This window comes from Mytilus trossulus, chromosome 7, assembly GCF_036588685.1.
Source record: "Mytilus trossulus isolate FHL-02 chromosome 7, PNRI_Mtr1.1.1.hap1, whole genome shotgun sequence".
NCBI classification, from domain to species: Eukaryota; Metazoa; Mollusca; class Bivalvia; order Mytilida; family Mytilidae; genus Mytilus; species Mytilus trossulus.
The window spans coordinates 79,219,495-79,247,331 of NC_086379.1; the positions used below are offsets into that span (position 1 = coordinate 79,219,495).

The following is a 27,837-nucleotide window of genomic DNA, read 5'->3' on the forward strand; positions in this document are numbered from 1 at the left end:
TGAAAATCATGTAATCAGATCAGTAGGCCAACAAATTTTAACCTAACATTATATTCTAAGTTGTAATTTAAATGTCATTTATACTGCATGATATGGTACCAATTTCTTCTACATAATGCCTTCTTTAACTGTATGTGCTTAGTAATATTTGACAAGTCTAGCCCATTGACAACTGATTTTTTACAATTTGGTCATGGTCTAGGGGAGGGTTGCATGCTCACAAATACTTTAACCCTGCATCATTCTTTTGATACAGTATTTAGCCAGGAGCCTTAAAATGAGTGATTGTCATTTGTTGCTGATTAACATAATTGCTCTTAGTTTTTAGCTTTCATCATTGATCAGGTTGTTAGCTTTAATTTTTAAATGATTTAACATTTTGTGACACCAGGGCCGTACTACACAGTTTGGTTTTTGCTCATTACTCATGGTTTGTAGGGCATACAAGGCATACAGTCTTCACAAAATCTTTCAGTCAACGATCAAATTTGACTATAAACACATTTGCTACTTCTCTGCTAAGCATGTGGAGTAAGAGCAAAGACTGGGTTTGTTTGGAAACATAATAATGTATCAGTCGGGTTTACATATTTCCTGTAGACTGTTACCTTGTAAACTAGCACATTACAATTTTGACTTAGCTAGTCGTTTGTATTCAGTAGGGTTCATATCACATTAACATGTTCTTGTCCTGATTTGCATGTTATATTTTGCCACTGGATGTTAAACACCATACAATCATTATCTATGAAAGTCATTGAAGCCAAAAATAAGATTTTTTTAGTCTCATTATTTTTATATAAAAATTCTAAAAACCTTGCAATAAAAACATTAGATTTCAGTTAAAATATGGAGAGTTAAGCTCTCCAACAAACTTTTTATTTTCTAGTGAATGTCATACTAATATGATTAACTTAATAACCATCGTCAACTTGATCATGTACATCATCTAAGTGACTGTGAAGTGTTCTGTTTCTTAAATTCACAATTTTATCAGCTGTTGTTGGTGAAGATGGCGGTGTGATGTCATCAGCATCCATATCTGGAAGTCTGGAAAATCCATTCACTCTCTGGCGCTTACTCTGTGGACCTACAAAAATGTATCAATCAGCAAAAGAACACTTTCAATTAGCTTACATTATTCTCGAGTAAAAATATAGAAATATATATAATTTTATCTCATCTTGCCTTTCTTTTGTAAAACTGATAAAATTGACAGAATACATGGGTTTTTATTCTTGTCTTTTTAATATCTCAGTGTCAGCCTGTCAGCATCAAAGCCAGGCAGCCTGACAGTTTGTATTTCTGTCAGTCTCTCTGTTGTGTTGTTTATTCAAATTGTGATGTGCATGACAAATTTTTATCCTCTCTGTTGAGAACAGTTGGATAATTTTCAGTATTTTAAACAGCTGGATCTCTCATTAACTGAGGAAAATAGTAGTATAACTTAACCTGAATAAAGAACATTATTGTCATTATCCTTTTAAATATTGACACAGTTTTTGTTGCTCACAACATCATATTGATATTTTTTTTATATAAAGTACCTATATCTAGCATATCAGCAGTCTGGTTATTTTCTTCTCCTGTGTGTCCATTTTCATTGCTGCGTATCCTTTTGTCCCTCCTACCTGTTTTGCATGGTGTATCAGAGTCATTCCGCACCCTTTGCTTTATCACAGAGCCATCAGACAAGTCAAGAGGACTATCTAATGGAGTCATAAGACTGTCATTCAACTCATCTAAAAGACTACTTTTTCGAACAGGTGTACAGAAATTAAGAGAGCGTTTTGGCTTTGGTGGTGAAGGTTCTGGTCCAGCTAAAAATAGAAAGTAAAAGATTTAATCATTCTGGAATTTTTGCTGATGTGTGCAAATAATTCTTGAGCAAAATACTCTATAATGATTTGGACACTATTGCTTTTCTATTTTTATGTTAAAAAATAATTCTTTCAATAATTTAAATTAAGATTGATGTAATAAAAAGAATAAAACACATATAATATATATTTTAACAATTGAATAGTCTGCATTTTTGTTTTATTTCACATATCAATAAAATACAATGTACATCATCCCTTTCTGTACAGTAGCCAACTGTGCTTTGGTTTTGTCATGATGTAATTCAGTGGTTGTTGTTAGTTGATGTGATACATTTTTGTTTTTCGTTCATTTTTGTACATAAATTAGGCCGTTAGTCTTCTTGTTTGAATTGTTTTAAATTTGTCATTTTGGTGCCTATAATAACTGATTATGCAGTATGGGCTTTGATCATTGTAGACGCCATACAGTGATCTATAGTTGCTACTTTCTGTGTCATTTGGTCTCTTGTGGATTTGTCTTATTGGCAAACATACAACATCTTTTTTTTATACATGTAATTAATGATAAATTTTGTCAGTTTATATATTTGTAGTAACACGATAAAACTGTTTATATTTCCTAAATAACTATATAGTCCAGTCCAACTAAGATTTAACCTCAAACTAATTGCAACAGAAAATGTTTTAGTTCTAATCTATAGTATTATGCCCTTTAAATACACAGAAAAAAGTCCCATAAAATCTAACTTGCAGAAATCTCAAAATCAGCACTTTTAATTTCCTATGGAAATTAACATTGGAAGGGTAGATAACTCTTACAAAAATTAGTCTTTTTTGGTCAGTTTTTGGTTGTTTTTCTTGAAATTTATGTACAGTATGATACTTTGATGGGGTTATACGTTTGTATCTGACTGACATATGTAATCTTCTGCTCATGAAATGTACAAAACCGAAGTGGTATGGGTAGTTTTTTATTTTTTCGTGCATTTTTCATTAAAGAATTGGCAAATTTGAAGCTTTGTAACTATTTTGAAAAAATAATGTGAAAATTTGGTAAAGTTTATATCTATATATTATATTATTTCAGCAACTTACTTATCTAAAGAAACTTTAAACCACAAAAAGAAGAATACATGCTTAATTATTTTTTATTAAATTTGAGATTCTTTACCTTGACATGTTGAAAAATTCAATAAATGGTAAACTAATGAATTACAAAATCTAGATTATAGCTTGATAAAATATATGAAAACACCTTAAGAGTTGTTTATTATACTGTAAAGACTGCTAAAAAATCAAGAATCAATACATTCTGATGAATAGAAGCGGTAAAGTTATAATTTTGTATCAATTTTTATTGATATTGCTGCCTTTTTTGCAAGAGTTATCTCCCTCTTTAATACAAATCTCCATAGGAATTTTAAATGGTGATTTTTTTAGTCTTCCTCAAGTTAGATTTTACGGGACTTTTTTCTGTGTATATTTGGGGTATAATGCTTAAGATTAAAACTTAAAAATCTTCTGTTGCAATTACTTTTAGGTTATGGTCAAATTTATGCTAGATTGACTGGATTAATAATTTACCATTTGTAACATTGATTTATATGCTGTGAATTTTTTAACAATCCACTGACCAAGTTAGATTATTTATGGATAATGGCAGGGCATGCAGGTGTTGTTTAAAAATTTAATTATAATTTCTACTTGAGAGTTGTACAGTACATGTACAGATCAGGGTGCAGTGCAATAATTTAGTAATAATAGTAATAATTTACTATTTACAAGAATAAATACTTGGAAGAGAAATTTCATTATATGACATAAATGCTTATGACTGCAAAACATTTGATTTTAATAAAGTTCATCTGTTCATGTATCTTCTTTCAAAGGTATGATATTGATAAGTAGTAGTACACAGTGATCGATCAGACAGCTGTATTAGCCCTGGATTCTAAGATGGCGTTGAAGTGAACAGACGTGTATTTTTTAGGAGAAGGAAAAAGTCCATTTCATAATGTTATAGTGAGTTTTTGATGTTAAAAAAACGGTAAAATGGATATTAGCTAATTATCGAGTCATTAATGATAAAAACAATTTGAAATTATTGAATTTTGAGGTGAATTAAAGACATCCTGAGAAAACAAACATCTACAAGTGATTAGTGCTCACTATTACAACTGACCTTTACCTGTCGGACAATCCATACGATAACAAAAACATAAACATTACACTCAACAATCTAAGTGTTTACAATTATTATATCGTACAATATATGCACGTGTATCAACGAGTGCTCCAGAAAACATCTATATTATTTCACAAACAATCCAACTGACTATAATTGTACCTTTCGTACATTGTGAATATAACATAATTGAAAACCATGACAGGTGGTGGAAGGCACGGCAGGGGTCGCGGTAGTGGTAAAGGGAGGGGTGGTTTCAAACCCAACCAGTCAGCCACTAGAACATCACAGAGAAACCGATCCGTATCCGCGGCCAAACGCCAGCATATAAGTGACTCTGATTCCAATGTGTCTGAAATTGCAGACTTTATTCAATCTGTGTCAAAAGATGACAATTCCATCAAGGTTCTTGTAGATGAACTGCTAAAAAATCAAAATATTCGAAATTGCCTAATAGATGTTTTCAGATCAGATGTTTTTGACGAACTTCAAAACCATATTAATACACTTGAACTCCGCTTAGATGATATGGAACAGTATTCCAGAAGAACTTGTTTAAAAATGAGCGGTATTCCAGAACCTGAAAAAGCCACCTTTGATGAAGATACAGACTCTAAAGTTCTGTCCGTCATAAACAAAATGATAATCAAACCCCATGACAGAAAATTGTCTCTTCGTGATATAGGCCGCACACATCGTATTGGCGAAAGAAAAAAGGGAAAAACTCGAGATATCATAATTCGCTTTATATCATACCGAGATAGAGCATTGGTGTACAGTAACAAAAAGAACTTGAAGATGGTCAATGATGAGCAAGATAATGTTAAAAAAAGAATATATGTCAACGAGGCTCTAACATTAAAGCGTGCGACTCTATTTCGAAAAGCAAGACAACTGAAACACGACAAGCTCATAAACAGCTGCTGGACTCATGATGGGAAAATTCTAGTACGGAACTTAACCCAAGACCAGACATTTCAAATTAAAACTGAGAAAGATCTTACTCAGTTCCTTAAACTAAAGATTTCTTCCGACGTCCCAGAGACTGATCACCAAGCTAGAACACCACGTCCAGCCTATGCAAAAAGTTCTAAGTCCTTAAGTGTCAGCGCAAACATATTTCGACCGTTAGCAGGACTGACGTCAACACCTGTAACCAACGAGGTCCCATTGAGAGCCCGCTCATCATCAGCTAACTCTATTACAAGTTATTAAAAACAATCTGTACATAATATTTCAAAGACAATCTTAATTATATTATATCTAATGCTAATCTAACTACATAAATTCTATACATATGTTAATCAAGGCAAACTCCACAATTAAATTTCTTTTTTTTCCCTTAATCCATTTTTACAAATTGAGTTATTCCTCTTTGTACTAGTTTCGGCAAAATATCAAATTTCCAGTTCGATGAGTCTTTTCATACCGTCATTTGGATCTAAAATTTATTCTAGACTGAAATCAAAACAATTCCATTGGCATACTTTCCCCTTTTTTTATCATCGAACATCATAACACACATACAATAACTTAATGTACAATCCTTTTCCTATTTATCCCTAGCTGCATGTACCTCTAGACATGACCCAGTTTATAAAACTCCAACATGTCTGGTTTTTGGTGTGTTACATGTATGCAGTGAGTACTCCCCCTTCTCCTTTTCTCCTTCAATCATTTTTTATTTTATTGAGAACTAATAAATGCTGGATTTTATCCATTCAAATACCAGCACAGAGTGGTTATGGTTGTAGACTTATGCTGTCAAACAGTATGTATAATATTAATGTGACAAACTTTATGGGCATTATCCAAATAATTTGTAGTATGCTTACTAACTCATTTATTAGTGATCATGGATAATACTCTATTACCACTTTATAATGTCCATATTGATGATAAACCTAGTATCAGAACTGTATATATCTCCAACTTATTTTTTAGTCTTATTATTGTATTAATCTTACTACAAAGTAATGACATTGAACAAAATCCTGGACCAAACTCATCAAGATATAGCTATCAAAATATTCAAATAGCTGGTATTAATGTTAATTCCTAACGTTATAAAACTGATTTAATTCATTCAGAACTAGGTGAATGTGATGTGATTTGTGTATCTGAAACAAAACTGAAAGCAAATGTTGGAAGCACTGATTTGGTAATGCCAAATTTTCATAATCCTGACTTATTCAGAAAAGACAGGTTAACTGACGGTGGAGGAGGAATTTTGATCTATGTAAGAGACAGTCTCCATTGTAAACGCCGTAGTGACTTAGAAATAGCTGAATTAGAATCAGTTTGTGTTGAAATTACAACAAAAACTGGTAGATTCTTAGTTGTATGTTTTTATAGACCTCCAAATGCACCAGTCACATCACTTGACCATTTTGAAAATTTATTAGATAATGTAATAGATACTGATAAAAATGTAATATTGCTTGGTGATTTAAACATTGACTTACTAAAAGCAAGTCCGACTAGTAGGATATCAAGAATCTGTGAAAGATATGGCATAGAAAATGTTGTTAAGGAACCTACTCGAATAACCTCCTCAACTGCAACACTCTTAGACCCTATATATATGAATAATCTTAGTTTATTAAGAAATAGTATGGTACTACCAAGTTTTTGTAGCGACCACTCTCCAACACTTATTGAGATTAATTTTTCCTCTGCTAGACAAAAAGCTTATTCAAAAGTAGTTTATGACTATGAGAGTGGTGACTATGCATCAGCAAACATGTATTTACAAAGAATAAACTGGTGTGAATGCTTTAAAAATGTTCATGACATTAATAAGATAAATGGTCTAATTAACCAAGAAGTTCATCATGTCATGGACACATATATTCCCCAAAAAAAAGTATTGGTGAGACCCAGGGACAAACCTTGGATCACAACCAGTATTAAAGTTAAAATGCGAAAGCGTAACCGTGCTTACAAAAAAGCTAAATCAAGAAATTTAATTTCAGACTGGAAAAAATTTAAAGAACTTAGAAATGAAGTGATTGATCTAGTAAGAGAAGCTAAACGTCAATACCTGATTAACTTGCATAATTCCCTAGTCGATAAATCAATCCCACCAGGGAAGTGGTGGAGAATAGCTAAGAGTGTTTGCAAATTTAAAAATAAAGAGAGTCAAAATTCTCCCATTAAGGTAAATGGAGAGATTCTTATTCACCCCATTGAGAAAGCAACAGCCATAAATGATTATTTTTGCTCAATATCTAGATTTGACACAGAACCTCAATTGCCTAATGTCCCACCTTTGTCACCATATGAGCTGTCTGACATAGTGATTACAGAGCAGGATGTAATTGACCATTTCCAAATTTTAAATATTAACAAACCAGCTGGACCTGACAAGCTACCTCCAAAATTTCTTAAGGCAATTTTCCCATCACTGGTTACACCTCTAACATTCATATTTAATAAAAGCTTACAATCAGGAACAGTTCCCAGTGATTGGAAATTGGCAAATGTATCAGCTATCTACAAGGGTAAAGGAGATCAGGACAATGTTTCAAACTACAGACCTATCTCTGTTACTAATTGTTTTAGCAAAATATTGGAGAAAATTATTTTTAAGTATTTACATAATTATATACATGATCATGCAATATTAACTGATCAACAGTCCGGGTTCCGAAACAAGGACTCTACTATAAATCAGTTACTTTTATTATATGATGAGATTGTAAAAAATCTTGACAAAGGGAAAGATGTCAGATTTATTTTTTGTGATTTGTCAAAGGCATTTGATCGTGTATGGCACATGGGACTTCTATATAAGTTAAGAAAATATGGAATAAAGGGTAATTTGCTTAACTGGTTCAAAAGTTATCTTTCTGATAGACAACAAAGGGTTGGAGTAAATGGTTTTTTTTCTAACTGGAATACTGTCAAGGCAGGAGTCCCTCAAGGATCCATCTTGGGCCCTTTTCTGTTTTTATTGTTTGTGAATGATATAGTAGATGCGGTTACAAACAAAATAAAACTGTTTGCAGATGATACTTGTCTATATTGTGTTGTACATGATGAGAGATCAGCAGCTGAATCCTTGGGTCAAGATCTAGAATCATTAGATCAATGGGCAGGGGAATGGGGTGTAACCTTCAATGCAGACAAAACCAAATCTATGTATTTTACGAGAAAAAGAAATATTGATGTCACATCACTATGCATGAATGATGCACCTCTAGAAAATGTCTCAGAACATAAACATCTTGGTATAACCTTATCTTCTAATGCCAAATGGTCTAGTCACATACAGGATATTTATTCAAAAGCTTGTAAACGTCTTAAGATTATGAGATATTTAAAACATAAGATTGATAGACAGTCTCTTGAAAGACTTTATATTGCATTTATAAGGCCTATTTTAGAATATGGGAACATAATTTGGGACAACTGCACACAAGAAGAATCAGATCTAATTGAGTCTGTACAACAAGCTGCTGCCAGAATTGTAACTGGGCTTCGAAAGGGAACTCCTAGATGGAAATTATATAAGGAATTAGGTTGGGATTCCCTCCAGAATAGACGTCAGAAAAACAAATTATTGTTTCTTCATAAAACTATTTCTGGAGATATTCCTAATTATATTGCTGCTGATATCTTGTCATGTACAAACACTAATGACCAGTATGGTCTGAGAAAAAAAAGGGAATTTAAAACTCCTCAGTGTCGAACCACAGCCTATAAAAACAGTTTTATTCCACATACTCTTGAAAAGTGGAATTCACTTGATGGAGAAGTTAAAAATATTTTAAGCTTCACAGGATTTAAAAGAAAACTGAATGAGGACATAAGTCCTTGTCCTGTTTTCTTTTCCACTGGTTCACGTAAAGTTAATATAATCCACTGCCAATTAAGAAATGAGGCTAGTGATCTAAAAGATCATCTCTTCTTTGATCATTTGTCGGACAGCTCTATGTGTGCATGTGGAGATCCAGTAGAAGATAATTTTCATTTCTTTTATGTTTGTCCATTTTACATTTATCAGAGATATGAGCTCTTTCGAAAAATAAGTAACTTTAAAAATGTCAATCTTGATGTCCTACTACAGGGTTGCTCAGACTTAAATATTGATGAAAACACAGAGATATTTACATATGTACAACAATATATTCATGAAACTGGAAGATTTTTATAATAATTCATGTGATATTATACTGTTTAGAAACCAGCCTATAACCACAGTGTACCACTCTTTAGTCTTAATTAAAGACAAACCTAACTTTTAACACAAAAAACAACCAATTGTGTTTAGCATCTTTTTGCAAATAAATTTATATATATTTTATTATATTTTTTGTATTAGTAATTATATTTTCAAAAATCAAGAAATTAATAGTCATGTAATAAGATGGTAGACTAAATTATTTATGTATTGCAAAAAAGGGCCAATCAATTTTTTTATTCATATAAATAGAACAACTTTGTTGCAGTGAGCTTGTGAATTTGAGTAAAAATCACTTTATGATCTATTTGATTCCTAACCAACAGTTATTGTTTTGGTACAAAATTCGATATCACCTTCAGTAGGTCTTGCTTTAACTTTGTTAACATAGTTATTTATATATGTATACACAAAAAATACTTCAAGAAGTGGAGGAACGGCCTCCCTGACTCACTGCAACAACGTATGATCTATTAACTTATCAGAAAATTATATACTATCATGCATGTTATTCAATCCATCTTGTATGGGAAAGGATTTGTATAGGCACTGCCTTTTGTCCGATCCCTTTGTTTAAATGTACATTTGATATTTGAACAATAAAATATTTTGAATTGAATTGAATTGAATTGAATTGGATTCTAGTTAAGGTTCATGTGGACCCTATGGCTAAAATGGCCATATTTTCACCTCAAATTTTTGTCTGAGTACAGGCAAACCTGTGCATCTGGAAAAGTTTTAAGGCATAGCATGCCCTAGATAAATAAAATTCAAAAGACATGTATGATTTAGAAAATTCATAACTTAACTGGATTTTGCCGTACACTTTTTTTCGTCTCTGCAGAAGATGATAAAATTAACAAACAGTTGAGTTTACCTTGATATGGTCCACTCAGGTACACAGTTTAAATAACCAATTATTGTCAGGTATCTATTGTCCATCTAATGTCCATGTCAATTAAAAATGCTCACTTTAATTTTTTACCTGTGGGGAAGTTCTCAAACCTGTTTCCCAACTTAGTTTATTTTAGCACCTTCTGGAGGAAGGAAAAAAAGTGCACGGCAAAATCCTGGTAAGTTTTTATTTTTCTAAAACATAAAACATACTTATAATTCATTTATCTGGGGCATGCTATGCCTGAATTTTTTTACAGATGCGCAGGTTTGTCTGTACTCAGAGAAAATTTTGAGGTGAAAATACGGCCATTTTAGCCATAGGGTCCACATGAACCTTAAATGTGCACAGTATTGGTATACCAGTATTTAAGTCAACAACTACAGGAGATAACCTATTTAAATATTGTGGACCTTTTGAGTCCAATGGCAAATTTTATAAAAAAATATTATTTCAAAGAAATTTATCATTGTTTATGGAAATAACATAAATTAGCTTACGCCCATCAAAATTGTCCATGGCATCAAGTTCATCTGCATATTGCAGATCGAAATCTTCTTCCTCCATCTTTTAACTTAATTCAAATTCAGATCATTTATTGATTACGACATATCTTATTATTTTTCATAAACAAAAAACATTTCTTTATACTTTCCCGCGTAATTTTCGATGTATATTTTAAACTTAACTTTACTTGAAAAATATTGGTTTGTTAAAGCGCATCAAAGACCTATAATTTATTTTAAAAACAAGTCCAATCCGGACAAACATGGAACTGATTCCGAATAGTTTACATTGATTTAAGAAAAAAAAATAAAAATGTTTGTTTTATATGAATTTTAGAATGGAAGATTTGTGCATTTGACTGTGAAAGTAAAAAAAATCAAAATTACAGAATTCCGTGGAAAGTTCAAAATGAAAAGTCCGTATAATCAAATGACAAAATCAAAAGCTCAAACACATTAAACGTGTGGAGATAATCAACAGTCATTATCCTCAGACTTTGTACATCGCATTTGCGTGTAAAGAAAATGGTGGATTAACCCTGTTTTTATAGCTAACGTCTTGTATGACAGTCCCATAAAATTACATAATATTGACACTAAACAATTTGCAAACAAAAAAACTTTAGACATATTTATGATCATAAGTAAAAAAGTCAAAAATAGGGATACGGGCGCTCAATTACTATAAATAAGTGATTAACTATTATGCCAAAAACAAAAACCCAAAAAGGCATTTAGGCAAAAGAACACACAAAAAAACCGAAAGCATGACTAGGAATCGACTAGAATACAAAAATATATCTGCCCATAACACAGTGACGGGATGTATAATTTCCGAGCCACGTCAAAGGGATATTACAAAAAATAACTTAACAGTAAATGTTACAATTTACAAAGACAAATAAAAGAACGCAGTTAAGAAATGCATTAAGTTACAGCAAAAACAAAGCCGTGGAAAAATGAAATTAAAAGATGCAGAGACATGTATAATTGTTCCGGACCATATGAGTATTTGGACCATGCGGGTATGGTCATGACCGTATGCGTATACTCATATGGTCCGACCATACGCGTATGGTCCGACTGTACGCGTATGGTCGGACCATATGAGTATAATACTCGTTTGGTTATTAACGGGCCGGACCATATGAGTATTTGGACCATATAGGTATATGTATTTTTTCAAGATTTTTTTGGAATTTAATTTTTTAGTCGACATATTGCCAATTACTCGTAATAACTAATCGGTAATGACCATCGGTATAAAATGTGTTTACTTTAAATTTGACAATTAAGTAAAATTAACTATGTGAAACTTCTTATTTTTATTTAGCTTATCTTTTTATTATAATATAATGATAGAATTACCTATATGATAGCGTATTTTGAATGAGCGGTCATACCATATGAAGAGTTTAGAAGTATTAAAAGTAAACTGTAACAGAGTGTTAATTACCCCGACCATACGCGTATGGTCGGACCATATGAGTATATACCCATATGGTCATGACCATACGCGTATGGTCTAAATACTCATATGGTCCGGAACATAATCAAGTAGTCTCTGATTAGTAAATTATTCAGTGGAAACTATCATTATGCTTTGACAATAATGTCTTAATAAATTCACACGGGCTTACGCTATCATGGTGTATCAAATACATATATACCACTGGCCGTGTCTTTGGCGTAAAACCCACTGACGCAATGATAAAAACCCTCAAAACAAAATAAGACAATTATTTTTTAAATACAAAACGTAACAAGCCCACTAATTGTGATTTTCCGGCTTGGGACGATCATGTACGCAGATCTATAATTCTTATAAATCGGTTGAAAACCCAAAACTAATTTTCATAATGGAAATTTAGGCGATAGCAAATAAACTCATCATAGATACCAGTACTAAATTTTGTGTATACGTCAGTCGTCTACAAAAGACTCAGCAGTGACGCTTGAATCCAAAAAAAGATAAAAATACCAAAAAAAGTTAAAAATGCCAAAATAAGTACAAAGTTGAAGAGCATTGAGGACCAATATTCCTAAAAGTTTTGCCAGCTTAGGTAATCTATGACTGAGGTAGAAAAGCCTTAGTATTTCAAAAATTCTAAATTTTGTAAACAGTTAACTTAAAAAATATAACCATATCAATGACAATTCATGTCAGCACAACAGTGCTGACTACTGGGCTGGTGATACCCTCAGGGAAATAAATCTCCACCAGCAGTGGCATCAACCCAGTGGTAGTAAATAAACTCATCATAGATACCAGGACTAAACTTTGTATATACGCCAGACGCGCGTTTTGTCTACAAAAGACTCATCAGTGACGCTCGAATAAAAAAAAAAAGAGTTAATAATGCCAATAAAGTACGAAGTTGAAGAGCATTGAGGACAATTATTCCTAAAAGTTTTGACAAATAGAGCTAAGGCAATCTATGCAATACATCAGATGATGACCTCACGGTCATTTCGATGTATAAAAAAATCCGGCACATCTAAAGATTGAGCAGCATGAACCACACAAAAACGGGTTATGAATTATTAAACATCGAAACGATAAATATTTGATTATTTTCAATGTACCATAATTGTTTCTTTTCAGTTTATTTAATAGAGCCGATAAAACGTCGGTTTATAAGACATGAGATTGCTACCACAAATGAAATATCTCTGTGTAATCTGTGGCATTTATGACTATGTAATTATTACTGTTAATAAACTTTTTTATTGTCGTAATCTGATCTTATTGTTTTCAAACATAATCTGAGAACTACATATTTAGAACTTGATTTTAACTAGTCTTTACGTTTCAAGGTTTAGAAAAACGTGTGTTACTTCTCTTTGCCCAACTAATCATAAAAAAAGGTAAGAGGTTATGACAAAATCAAAATCCACGAATACAAAAACTACAAAGAAAAAGCTCTAAACAGAAAGCAGAATATATAAAAAAAAAAAAAAAATCCACCAAGACTTGGAAGGGTAAGCCGCGTGATTCCTGCTCAATAGTGTGTCGCATTATACAATGTCACAATCGAAGAGAACTTAGGATCGCAGTTACAACAAATAGAAAATATTCGTGGTCATCTGTAACTGAAGTGACCAAACTATATTTGCAGACTTCGTTATGATTTTGTAGTCTTTAAAATAGCTGTTATGTTGTCGGATTTCCTCAAATCATGCGTGCCCCTCGTTATATCTTTATTTTTGGCACAACATTTGTTTTATCAACATCGAAGCCACGGGAAATTTTTGTAGCTTTATTGGTACAAAAATAATCATTTTATTTAGTACCAGAAACTGTACATAACTTAGAAAGCAAAGAAGTAGCATGTGTAGACATTTTATATCGGCTTTCCGATTAAGGTTTTGCCATCCAAATGAGTTTTATTGTGCAATTCTATTCTCAGTAGAACGCAATCGAAACTTTACTGACGATTTCGTAAAGGCTTGCATGGCTTGCACATACATACAATACACATTGATAATGAGAATAATTTCGGCAACTTTGTGGTGATAAAACTTTTCAAAGATCTTTGATCTTAAAGTTCAGTTCAATTTGCATACAGATAGTGCTTGAAATCGTCATAACTGAGTATCTTATTCATGTGACATTTTTCAGAAAGAATCTAACTCATTCTATAGCATATTTTCTGTACTTTCTGCTTTGCCCAGCTGTCCTAAAGTCGTACATTGCAATTTTCGTTAAATTAAAACCAATTAAACGAAAAGATTAAGAACGAATATAATGCAAGAATTAAACACAATATTAAAGTTTTCTTCTTGAATGATAGATATTTGGTTAAAAGTGAATAAAAGGTAAAATATGAAGCACGGAGTTTCTTTTTGACAACATTTTGTCGAATTTGGAGAGACTTTTTCAACATATTGTCGCCATTCCCATGAGAACGAACTATGCACCCCTCCTTGTCGAACGTTTCTCATTTTCCTATCAGTCGGAGTTCCTTCAGACACTTATCAAAAAGAAGAAGACCAAAGAAGCCAGATAATTTAAGTTCACATTCAGATATATTAATTATTATGATTTCTATTAAATGTTCAAACGTTTCTGATTGGGTTCCTTTGATATATCCCTGGAGCTGTCAATTAAAGAAACAATAGTCGCGACTTCCTCGGTCTTATTTTTAGACTCAAACCTCGAACTTGACATGACGATCACCTCACTATCAGAATCTGTGTCAAACGAGACGATTTTAATTTTGAAATTATCAATTCCCCCCACATTAATAGCAATAATCAAATTCGCATGCAAATGGGATATACATTCCCAACTCATTCGGTATTTAAGAGCTTGCAGCCACTACTCAGCTTAATTGGTTCCAGTGTCTGAACTTAAAGTTAATGAACTCAGGGGTATGTCAAATAACGTCTCGTACTTTTTTTCTCATCAAAAGTTCATTGTAAGAAACCAATATTTTACTGATAAATATTCCATATCAACATCATATATAATACACAATGGTCTTAAGTCTAGATTTAAGGTACTGACTTTGTTTATCATCTTAATTACGTGTTATAGTTTTCTTGTATTTGTATTTGTAAATTATTACTTATACTGTTTAGTTTACTTTTTTAATATCCATCTGACGGGTACTTATACATAATATTTGTGTCATTTTGGTCTTTTGTGGATATAGTTGTCTCATTCGCAATCATACCACATCTTCTTTTTATATATTGTGTTATTGTGATATGATAAACAGTACTCTAGCTTATAACGTACAGTAGCACCATTATAACAAGTATATCCTTGAAGGTGACAAAAATAATATAGGAACAAAACCAGAAATCAGTTTTATAATTGAAGTTTAAAAGCTTCAGACAAGTTTACTATCAACGCATTTTTTTTTTTAGTTCTTTTCTATTTTTAGTGTTGAAGCCCGTTCCATAAACCATAAAAAAACATGGCACATTTGTAACGAACCTTGTATATATCAAAATAGAAAGTTTTATCTAGCCTACTCATAACAATTCCGTCTTCAACGATAGACAGATGTTTTTTCCCCTCAAAATTGCGAGCTCTAATCGACCTAGTTTAAAACAGTTGTGACTAATCATTACCGGAATGGTAAAAGATCTAAATTATCCAAATATCAAAAAGCCACTGAAATAAAATAATAACTGGAGAGGTTCTTACATAAACATGTGCCGACTACAACTCCCATTTTCAATGAGGACTAATTAACTTCAAAAAGGAGGGCTCAATTTCCCATAATTTTTGCTTTAAATGTCGTGCACCTAGTCAGGAACATGACAGTTGTTATTTAAAAGTTCGTTTCTACGATTGTTGCATTTTCGTTTCTCTTTTGGGTTGCATTTCAATGTTTCTGTTGTTTCGTTGTTTTCCACTAATAGATGATTTGTTTCCCTCAGTTTTAGGTTGTAACCCTGATTTGTTGTCTCTCACTCGATTTGACTTTCGAACAGCGGTATGCTTCTGTTGCCTTTATTTACATACAACAAACAATAAAATTCGCAATGGAAAATACTTTACCGTTAAGTGATGATATAAAGAATATTGAACACTTACGAACTTAATATTGTGGTTAACTTTTATAGTTAGTTATCAAAGGTACCAGGATTATAATTTAATAAAACAGACGCGCGTCTCATCAGTGACGCTTATACCATAATAGTTATGAAGCCAAACAAGTACAAAATTGAAGAGCATTGAGGACCCCAAAAAGCATTGGGGACCCCAAATTCCTAAAATTCGTGCCAAATACGGCTAAGGTAATCACTTCATGGAATAAGAAAATCCTTGGTTTTTCCTTAAATTCAAAGTTTTGTCAATAGGAAATTATAAAAATGACCATATAATTGATATTCATGTCAACGATGAAGTGCTGACTACTGGGCTGATGATACCCTTGGGGGACGAAACATCCACCAGCAGTGGCATCGATCCAGTGGTGTAAATAGTTATCAAAGGTACCAAGATTGTAATTTAATACGCCAGACGCGCGTTTCGTCTACACAAGACTGATTTCGTCTACATAAGACGCATCAAAAATTGTGACTTGGACGGAGAGTTGTCTCATTTTCACTCACACCACATTTTCTGATATCTACCTACAAAAGAATGTCCGTATTTCTAAAAGCGACCTCGAAGTACACATTCATCATGACAACTAAGATCGGCAGCTAGTATCTACAGATGATTGCACACAGTAGCATCATACACGCAGGCAGACATGATCCTGAGTAGCTTGTCTTAGGGAGGGATAAATCCTACTTTGTAAAGGATCACTCTGATTCAAACAAAAAATTATATGAAACTGACATTATCAAGATGCTTTATTTCTTGATTGACAACATATTTGTGACTGTCGGCATTCAAATTGGTACAAATTGTGCCCCTCTTCTTACCGACTTGTTTATCTATTATTATGAGGTTGACTTCCTACAGGAACTTCTTAGGACAAGAAGTTAGCAACATCCCTTAGCTCTACTTTCCTCTATATAGATGATGTTCTTTCACTAAATAATTCAAAATTTGGTGACTATGTTGAACGCATCTATCTTATCGAGCTAGAGATATAGGAGACTACAGATATAGTTGAGTCGGCCTCATATCTTGACTTACATCTAGAAATTGACAATGAGGGTCGGTTGAATACAAAACTTTACGACAAAAGAGAAGATTTCAGCTTTCCATTTCTAAGAAGCAACATTCAAGCAGCACCTGCATACGGGGTATATATCTCCCAATATATACTACATTCCCGTGCTTGCATTTCCTAACATGAATTTCTTGATAGAGTGTGCTCACAAGGAAGCTATTAATCCAAGAGCTCCAAATGGTGAAGTTGATCCCTTCATAAATTTTACGGACGCCATCACGAGTTGGTTGACTGTTATGGAATAACCGTTTCACAAATGATATCGGGTATGTTCCTTACGTCGTAACTACAATCCCCTTCCCTTTCATGAATGTGACCTACCGAATGAGACTATTTAACGGATTTGTTATCACATAAGCAACACGACAGATGCAACATATGGAGCAGGATCTGCTTACCCTTCCGGTATACCTGAGATCATCCCTATTTTATTGTGGGATTCGTGTTGTTTATTCTTTAGTTTGCTATGTTGTGTCATGTGTATTTTTGTTTGTCTGTTTATCTTTTTTTCATTTTAAGCCATGGCATTGTCAGTTTATTTTCGATTTATGAGTTTGACTGTCCCTCTGGTATCTTTCTTCCCTCTTTTATGATGTTAAACAAATAAGGTAGATAACACCAGATAGCAGAACACAATTATATACTCAACAATCTACTAAACCAGAATAGTCATCGTAAACCTTTCGAAGAATAATGTTTTATTAACAACCCTCAGATATTTGTATTTGTAGGGTTCGTGTTACTTAGTCTTTAGTTTTCTTTGTTGTTTATCGAAGATTGTGGTTTGTTCTTTGTCGTTCTTTGTCTTTGCCATGACGTTGGTAATTTCTCTTAGACTTATGGGATGTAATATCTTTTTAGTATCTTTTAACTCTCATTAAGCTGGAGTCTTGGAAGTTACTGTTATTACTAGTCTAACAAAAATGCTTTTCCTTTATTTGATGTTTGTATACTAGTCCTCTGAATTTTCTATCCCAATTCCGGCTTTGGTCAGTTTAATCTTGTAACTTTTTAAAAGTTGTATTAAATTGCATAATAAACAAATAAGATCCCAAACATATTTATTTCTTTGAACAATTTGCATTGGATAACCAGTATTAAAACACAACATATTTCATCACAATGCTTTATAACAAAAATGCATTTTAACATATAAAACATTGACGCTTTTCTTACTAATACATAATTACAAATATGTTTAAATGGCAAGGTAAAACAAACCAGATTTTTACCTGAACGTAGTATCTAAATTACATTAAAAAAGACATTTTGCTGAAAGTTGAGGAAAATGAAGACCAAATATACATATTCAACAAACATTTTGACATAATCTCAATAATGCAAATGAATGTCATAACTGCTTACAGAAAGCAGGCAGTTAACAACAATGTTTATGTTTTCATTTTCCATATAATGCCTTTAATTGTTCGTATATTTGTACATATTCTACCGCGGAAGACCCCAAAGAAACTTTGGTATATATAGCTCGATACAGCACCAATACAGTATTTCAATGAACAATTTGAATTAATTTTTACAATTAAATAGCACCAGTTCATTTTAAATATCAAATTAAAACAAAACGATGCAGCTTATTGTATATGAGAGAATGACTACATTTTGAAACATCGCTCTAATTACGAAAATAATAAATTAATTACACCAGAAATTATTATAAATAAACAGTCTACAAATGAATAAAATAAACAATATTCAGTCGTTCAGATGAAAGATCTAATTTGACAAGAGATACTCCAGGGAGATTGTTTCAGTGAAAATGATATATTTTGAAGACAACAGACGCCAAGTCATAGCTAACAGGATACCTTTGGGCAAGTTTATCTTATAAAATTAAATTCTACTAATACGGACTTTCACATTTTCCACTATGGGAATCATTTATGTTTAATTCATAAAATAATGAAAATCCTTATATATAACCTATATCTTTCTTGTTGTAAACAATTTATTAACAAGTTGTCGAGTTTGAAAGGACTTCATGAGATATCAAATTAATTGGTTTGTAAAAGATTTTTATTTTTATTGAATTATGTGGAAAAGTGTACTTGCATATATTCTTACTACAGAACACATGAAGCAAACAAATCTACCTGACGTGAAAAAATATTATTTTTTTTTATGTAAAATCTTTAAAAATGCTGTGTAAAACGGCTTTATTGAAACCTTACGTGTAAAGTGTAAACAATTCTCTAGTAGTATTCTTTTTTGACACGACGGAACACAATTTTGAACATTTTATGTCGCTCCGTAAAATCGTGAGAAGATAGTCCTTGCGTGAATGTATATATATAATTTCCGATTTGCAGGAAATGAACCAAATTATCAATGGAAAATATATAACTGCTTCATATATGTAAGAAAAGGGCTATTATCATAACCAATTTTTAAAGATCTTTAAAATTTGGATGAACATCATAACATTTACAATGACGATCGTTCATTTGAAAGGAAAATAATTGTCTGTATAACCTTTTTCATTATTAAAATAAACTGTTTTGAAAATGAAAATGCCATAATAATACAAAGCCATATTACAAGATAAAGTTCTGAAATGACCTATCTTTCTTCCTAGCTTCCATTCAATGTATCATCCTACTCAGCTACCGATCAATTTACTTATAATGGCAATACAATGAGAATGAATTTAACTGGCCTCCATAACTGTAACCGGTCATTTATGTTTGAACTGACATTGCTAAGTTTAAATTGTTTTTAATTGTTTGACGGTCATATAAATCTGGTGATTCGACAATGAAAACCGTATAAACTAACTCCAATTAATTGATGATCAGGTTTTCTGATAAATAATGTTCTTAACAACGAACTGATCAACACGTTCAAAGCAAAATAAAAACAACATACGAACTCGCGATAACAATTTATCATTAATAAGTGTATGGATATTTCCAAAGATTAGTATGTTTCAGTGAGTCCAGCAAGCATCACAGATGGATAAGTTCGAACCCCGTTCATGGCAAGCAAGTTCAACAACGATAATTATTGCCTATGGTTGCTACTTTTGTTGCCAAAGTTCAGTGATTCTCTGTTGGCACTCAGGCTTTCTCTTCAAACAAAAACTTAAGTGTGCTGAAAGTTGTGTTATACACTTACAATCAATCATCAGCCAACCAAAGAAGTATACAACAGGAATGATCAGAAACTGGACAGATAATAAAGTGCTATTATTTACCAGATGATGATGAATGTTAATGTAACAAAAGTTGCACTTTGGCATTCTTTGCAATCATATTAAAAAAAAAAGATTACCTAATTGTAGTTGCATATAAATTTCTGATCAATTTTGTTTAGAATAACAATGCATATGTTATCGATTCTGCACAATATTTCTCAGAAAAAATACACTATCGCACAAAATTCATGCTTCCTAAAATAAACAAAATCAAGACATGATAAAAAATGAAACAAAATCTGAGGTATGCAAGGTCCAGTTGATAATGTCTAGTCTCGAACTTTACGTAAGGACCATGTTATATTTTGTACATGTATAATACCTTTAAATGTCACTATGCATTAATCCACAACAAAATATATCCCATGTCATATTGGTCCTTCAAATTTATGTATACATATAAATGGAAATAATATCACAAATAATGCATATGCAAGTACTGGCATTAAAAATGTCGCTGTCTTTTTCTCTGCCTTCTCACAATTCGTCCTTGTAGAAGACCTGATATATAAACATGTCCTTGAGCTTCATATTCAACAACAAATTTGGCATCTAGGATTGCTGACTGTTAATCTGCAGAAAAAAAAGAAGTTTAAAAAGAAAAAAAATAAGACAAGACACACTGTCGACTATTTTTCACGCAGATATTACTTCTTTAAGGTTTTTTTTCTTCAAGATTTAATCAAGTCAACTCTATTTACAAGCACAATATTTTGACATCATTGCATGTTTTGCAAATTTGTTAATTGTTACTTTGCTCACAGCTAGTTCATAATAGGCAATTTGATAACTTAGACATACAATTTTTGGTAGCTACTTACAATATTAACGATTTTCAAAAGTTTATATCCCATCCTGATGTTTCGTCTGGTGGGACCTCTGAATTCTTGGGATAGTTGTCAAAATTGCTAAAATCTGCTGCCCCTTTTATCTGTAATAAAACATTTCAACACATGAAGTGATTTATTTCAGTTGACAAGGAGAAAACTACTAGAACATAAAATGAAAACCTTTATACTATTACTTCGTGTACATTCATTACCTTGAAAACTATTACTTGCAGCTGTGTTTAACTGATATCTTTTATTGAATTTATTGGACACTGTTATTGGATGAGGTTATCGAACTCATAGGAATGCAATTAATCTTCCAGTAATGTATAATGATGATCTAAAAATATAATTAAGTGTAATACGTAAAAATGGCAATATTATTTTTTAGAGTCCCTTTGACGCCCTATTTTCAATCGTTTGGACTATATATTCACATTAAAACCACCAAATAAAATATTCTATACTTTCTTTGGTGCGTACTGGACATGTCTTTATTTAAAAACATCGAATTAGCATGAGACATGAAAGGGTCAAATAAATAAAGTTTGCTTTTAAACCAAAAATAGTCGTGGCAGAACAGGTACATAATCATATAATAAACTATTTCAATATGTGTTGAAACCTTCCAAATCTAGAAATGCACTTCAATACAAAAAAGAAGATGTGGTATGATTGCCAAATGAGACAACTGTCCACAAGAGACCAAAATGACACAGACATTAACAACTATAGGTCACCGTCAAACTCATTAAAACGTTTTCATAAATAGTCCTGGCAGAACAGGTACAGAAACATATAGTAATAGAATATTTCAATATGAGTTGAAACCCTTGAAATCCAGACATGCACTTCAAACTCGTCAAACGTTTTTCATAGGTTTTTTTTAACTGGAGTTCCCCGATTCTTATTATCAAAGTGCAGTTACAACTTCCAAGGACAAGAATAGATCTCTTCGTATACTAACTCGTTTTGAACAAATTAACATTACTCTTACCTTTGGTACAATTGGAGGAACCATAGACCGAGTTTGTAGACCTTCCCAATCAAAGCCTTGAAACCATCTACAATAGAATACGATATCAATAAAATTATCGCTGTATTTCATTTGTCGGTTCTTATAACATTTAAGGCGTCATGTTGCCTACTGTTATTTGTTAAAGCTGTATACAAACACTGATATAAGATCATAATTGCCTGAATTAAGGTCAAATCATTCCAACGTTTAAAGTAAATGTTGTAATGTATTATGTAATACCATGTGAAGGAATCCTATACGCAATAGAAATGTATTGACATCTAAATTAATTCCACAAAACAGCAATAACATCCTTTTGAATGTGCTCACGTAAGATTACGAAATAATTAAGATACATAATTAAAAGACAACTTTCAAACCTTTTGTAGATCTAATAACTAATATCAATTGCATTTTGCATCATTCGAAAGTGTCTCAGAATGCTTTTGTTAATGTCCTCTTGTACAATTTATCTTACTTGTTAAAGATGTCGAAGATATCATCTAAATAGTGTCTAGACCGTTAATGTTTTTTATATTACTCACTTGTGCTTTTTAATCTCATTAATGTTGCCTTTTCCGTATCCTAATCGCTCAACTGGACTATCTCGACAAAGCTTCTTTATCAACATTGTAGCTGTTTTACCAACTCTTCTGGGAAATTCTACAACGTCAATTCCTTTCAGGATTATGTTGTATGTTTTCATTGGATCTGACCCAGCAAACGGAGGACTAAAATGAAAAGATGAAATTTTAAATCAACTGATTTAACACCCCTTCCTATTAGCAGTACAATCAAAACAACACATAATTTGGTAAGTGTATTGTAGCATCTACAAGATGGTAATTCAATAAAATTCACCTGATATATTATGTTTTGAAAACATGGCAAAGTCAAGCAGGACATTCAATTTAATCTTGTCACCAGGTATAGAACTCGATTAAGCCCAACACAATGATCATATCGACGCAGTCACCTCCCAAATCCCTCCTCTTAAAAGGATAATATTTTTAGTTCGAATGTCTCTGCTTAAAAATGTTAAAAACCATTAAAATAACGTGGACTTTGCCATCACCTACATAATTAAATTGTATCTAATAGTCACACAAAATAATAACTGCTTTATATTCCAAGTATGATTATTACGCGGTAAATAAACAGGACAACGACACAAGTGTGCCCAGTTCTGTAACAGACCGACACGTCCAGATTTTAAAGCGCTACATAACAAAGAAAGCAATGCTAGAAGACACATGACCAACTAGTCTACGCATCGGGGAAGACGCATATACCAATTTTTTTAAAAATTTATTTGATGAGGTAAGACAACGACTTTTACAACAAAAAGCTAGGATGCATCGACTACGTCACTACCAAAGCGATACAAAATGTTAAACCCCCAAAGTGGTTAATGCTAGATTAATGTTAATCCGAGATGAGTATGACAAAAAAAAGAATCCAAAAACATTAAAAGGTCAATACGAGAGCTATATATGGCTTAAACTCAAAGATAGTTTTGGAATCGAGCGTCATTGAAGAGACATCAATTGGTGCGAACTTGGTGAAAGAGAATTGATACCGTAACGCATAGCACACACCACTTAACACAAGGCTTCGGAAATTTTGAAAACCGATATATATTCATTAGAACATTTTTTTTAAATGACCATATATTCTTTTAAATATGAAACGAATGAAAATTCTAAAGGCAAAACATGATTTATTATCTAAAAAAGAATATTTATCATCAAAAGTTATTAAAAGAGACAGAAAACAGCAAAGGATGAAAAATAACATTCCTTATGTTGGTTAACCAGCATCGACATGACAGTAAATTAACACATATAATATATTGAAGTAAAATATAATTATTTCATATACAGATATATAAATTATACAAAAACTATCAACTTGGTATGTTCATTAACTGGGATTGAAATGATTTTTCCAGAAATCTTTATGCACAGGAAGGGTCAAACTACCGATTTGCGCATTTACCCATGAATATCCAACTATAACATACATAACAGTACAGACAATTGTTATCCGTACAGGAAAACACTTAACTCCTAAATAACAATGACCTATAAAATATAACTATATCAAGTGTGGATGTGCTGTCGTTGTGAAGAGTCACTCATGATTCCAAAGATTCAAAAGGATTTTAAGTCTCGTTTACTGTCTGGAGTCAAGTAATGCATACACGTTTTACCTGATCTAAGAGAATTATTGATATCATTGGAAAAATAACAGACAATGTTTTACATTCATTAGTTGGCTAGACACAATCCTTACAAATGAAAAATGACAAACTGTTATAGAAACGAAGTATCAATTTTTCTTCCAGAACGAAAATGACAGATTGAAAAGAGAATACAATCTTTGAGAAACTCAGCACAGACATCCAACAGAATAATTGTATAAAAATTTCTGAAAGCGTTCTTAATATCATACCAATTCCCTAAAGGAAATCCAAAATCATTTTGGTGACAGCAATTTATTTGGTTCTGGTATATTGGGAAATTCAAAGAAATTTCTTTCATTTCAAGGTGACAGATTCAACTGATATTAACAATAACGTATGTCTTCGAAAATCTTATTAAGTCATTGATCGGTCCTTAATGTATATTGATTCAACATATTTATTCTGGTTATTTATGAACCAATTAAGAGTTCTCTGACAGAAACTCCAGGAGGCGGCTAACCACAGACGATATATTTGAAGTAAGGGAATTTTATTCTTTTTAAATTAGCAATATGAGACGATTGTATCGGAATATACAATCTGACGAGGAATAGGAAAGTATATGAAGATTGACTGAAGCAAAGACGATGTGAAGTCATAAAGCGACAATAACCATTCCTTATATATTTGTCAAATAATATGAGACATAATCAAATACATCTTTGTATACTTTCCTTTAACACATTGAACTGTGATTAATTTCGAAGTTTTTGACGCAAAAAGGAGGGTTGAAGTTTCGAAAATAATTCAACCCTACTTTAGTGACATTACAATTTATAATTCGGAAGTATTTCGATGCATCGTTAGTTTATATAATGAAGACTACGTACAGTTCTGTATTAATAAACAGTTTGAAATTTTAAAACTAATGTGTAAATGACATGTCATGGTTTTCTTACAGTTTTCATAGATCCTGGAGAAAATAGTTACTAGGCTGTGTTTACGTTGTTATTCAAAATAACTGATCGATTCGATTTTAACAAAACATCGCATTATCTATTTTTACTGAACGGTAGTAATTGAATTTAGTATTTAGTTATGTTGTTAAAAATTTATATATATATATGCTAATAAATGATTTGTTTCTGTGACTTCAACTAACTAGGTTTATTTCTGTTCTATTATTGTTCTTATTTCTTAGAGAAAACGACTATGTTCATAATATCCAATATGAAAAATTCTATAGTAAATTCAAACGATTACACAATATTATTTGACAATAATACCTTCCAGTGAGCAGCTCAAACATAAGAATACCCAATGACCAGTAATCAGCAGCCCGATCATGCCCCCTGTTTAAAATAATTTCTGGGGCAACGTATTCTGGCGTACCACAGAAAGTCCATGTTTTCCGACCTTGACCAATCTTTTTGGCAAACCCAAAATCTACCTGTAATAAGAAAATACCAACGTTAATTTCCCCTATTGCATTCATTTTATTCATACATACAATACATTTACATTTTGACAATAATATATAACAAATCTGTTCAAAAAGGTGAACGTGGTCAAATATAAAAGTAATAATGAAAAACTCTATTTAAGGATGGGTACACAATAGGTTCAAGCGACTAATGTTCCCGAAGGCCATAACAAGATCAAGGATAACTAATATGACTGGCAATACTTACCAATTTGACATATCCATGGTTGTCTAACAATAAGTTTTCTGGTTTCAGATCTCTATAAATTATTCCTCTGTCATGTAAATATCTAAAGGCTTCTATTACGCATGAAATACAAAATCTAGCAGTAATCTCATCAAAACAACCTCTGAAATATAAAATTTGCTTAGTCAAGATTTTGAATTAAAAAAAATGTGATACAGAAATTTTATAAAGAAACTACTTTGAAACTAAAGTTCCATCTTTATCAGGCAAAGTTGATTAACGATTCTTGTTTTTCCGTTTTGATCATAAAGCTCCACCGTTTCGATGTATTACTACATTCCTGGTTAACAATTGTTTGGTTTGAGCGTTCCTGGTAAAGTAAATTAAACAAGGGGATGTACACGCTTGGAATATAGTTTTCTTTTTAAGTAATCCTCTTACAACATTACGCAACCACAGCGATGCAAGGTGAATAACCAAACTAATAGGACATGATTTTTTATCGTTAAAAATGAATATTTTTTTTTTTTTTTTTTTAACTAGAAATGAAAGTAAAGTAACAAATACAGATTTAATCAATTGAACGCAATATATTCAAGATGCAGTAAATTTACAGTATTGTAAGTTTAAATAACTATGCTTACTTAATAAATCATTTAAGAATTGAATGCTTCCTTTTGTAAATTTATTGGGGTGTAAAAGCGTTGACCGAAGTACATTTTGTATGAAGCGCGGAAGCGCTTCATATTAAAAATGTGCGCACGGTCAACGCTTTTACAACCCTATAAAGTTACAAAAAGAAGCATTCAATACTTATAGTTCCATTTTTTTGCTATGATTACTAAAATACGAATTTTATAATTTTTGTATTTTATTCACCAGGACACTTTATTGTGGGACCAAGTGTTATCATGAATGAAAAGTTTTATTGACTGATGCAATTGCTTACGGAATAACACGAGATGTGCAGTTAACCAATCAAAATAAAGTTTTATAATGAAACATACATCAAATGTAATTATTGTATTACGTTTTCGTTGTATGAAATGATCTATAGATGTTAAAAATTTTCACTTTATTTCTTTTCAATAATTTGGTCAATACTATATACAACTGCATGTAGGTAGTTTCGTTTGCTGATAGAAGCCAAATAGACTGACTTTATGTCAAATGTTTAAGATAAAGTCAAGAACATATATCAGAACATATTTTAAACAAATGATTCTTGAAAGCTCAATTAGTGGAACTTTAAAATGTATGATATCAAACAAGAATGTGTCCATAATACTCGGATTGCCCAACTCGCACTACCATTTTCTATGTTCAATTGACCGTGAAATTGGGGTCAAAAATCTAATGTGGCATTGAAATCAGAAAGATCATATCATAGGTTTGAAGTTCAAGTTTGAATTTGATTGGCCTTCAACTTCATAAAAAACACCTTGACCAAATACGTCAAACTGAACCGGGACAAACGGACATCTGACCAAACGGATGAACAGACGGACGAGCGGACGCACAGAACATGAGACATAATATACATAAATAGGGCCCATAAATGAGGCATATAAATGTAACTTCACTAACGTAAAATATAGATGTGTTCTCAGATGTAGCACTACAGCAAAATGTGAATCATCTGGAAATCAACCCGTGTGTCATGATCATTAACTAATGTACCGAAA

At 32.1% G+C, this 27,837-nt stretch overlaps 2 protein-coding genes across 7 annotated transcripts in view; both read right to left on the minus strand.

Annotated features, from left to right (window-relative positions):
- Window positions 1-10,777, minus strand: part of LOC134725921 (chromosome transmission fidelity protein 18 homolog) — a 46,942-nt gene extending 36,165 nt beyond the window's left edge. The window contains exons 1-3 of one of the 2 annotated variants that reach the window (XM_063590207.1): window positions 10,589-10,777; window positions 1,548-1,820; window positions 923-1,090 (exon numbers count right to left, since the gene is read on the minus strand). In XM_063590207.1, the coding sequence (XP_063446277.1) occupies window positions 923-1,090; window positions 1,548-1,820; window positions 10,589-10,655 (508 nt within the window). In that variant the 5' untranslated portion in view covers window positions 10,656-10,777. Of the gene's footprint in view, window positions 1-922; window positions 1,091-1,547; window positions 1,821-3,407; window positions 3,546-10,588 lie in introns of those variants that run through there. The other variant, XM_063590208.1, reaches the window with a different exon arrangement.
- Window positions 10,778-18,282: 7,505 nt separating this feature from the next.
- LOC134725922 (cGMP-dependent protein kinase, isozyme 1-like) overlaps window positions 18,283-27,837 on the minus strand; it is a 58,575-nt gene continuing 49,020 nt past the window's right edge. For all 5 annotated transcript variants that reach the window (XM_063590213.1, XM_063590209.1, XM_063590211.1 and 2 more), the window contains 6 exons: window positions 26,174-26,315; window positions 25,769-25,932; window positions 22,843-23,028; window positions 22,277-22,343; window positions 21,271-21,380; window positions 18,283-21,022 (listed from right to left, as the gene is read on the minus strand). In XM_063590213.1, coding sequence (XP_063446283.1) covers window positions 21,285-21,380; window positions 22,277-22,343; window positions 22,843-23,028; window positions 25,769-25,932; window positions 26,174-26,315 — 655 coding nt within the window. In that variant the 3' untranslated portion in view covers window positions 18,283-21,022; window positions 21,271-21,284. The remainder of the gene's footprint in view (window positions 21,023-21,270; window positions 21,381-22,276; window positions 22,344-22,842; window positions 23,029-25,768; window positions 25,933-26,173; window positions 26,316-27,837) is intronic.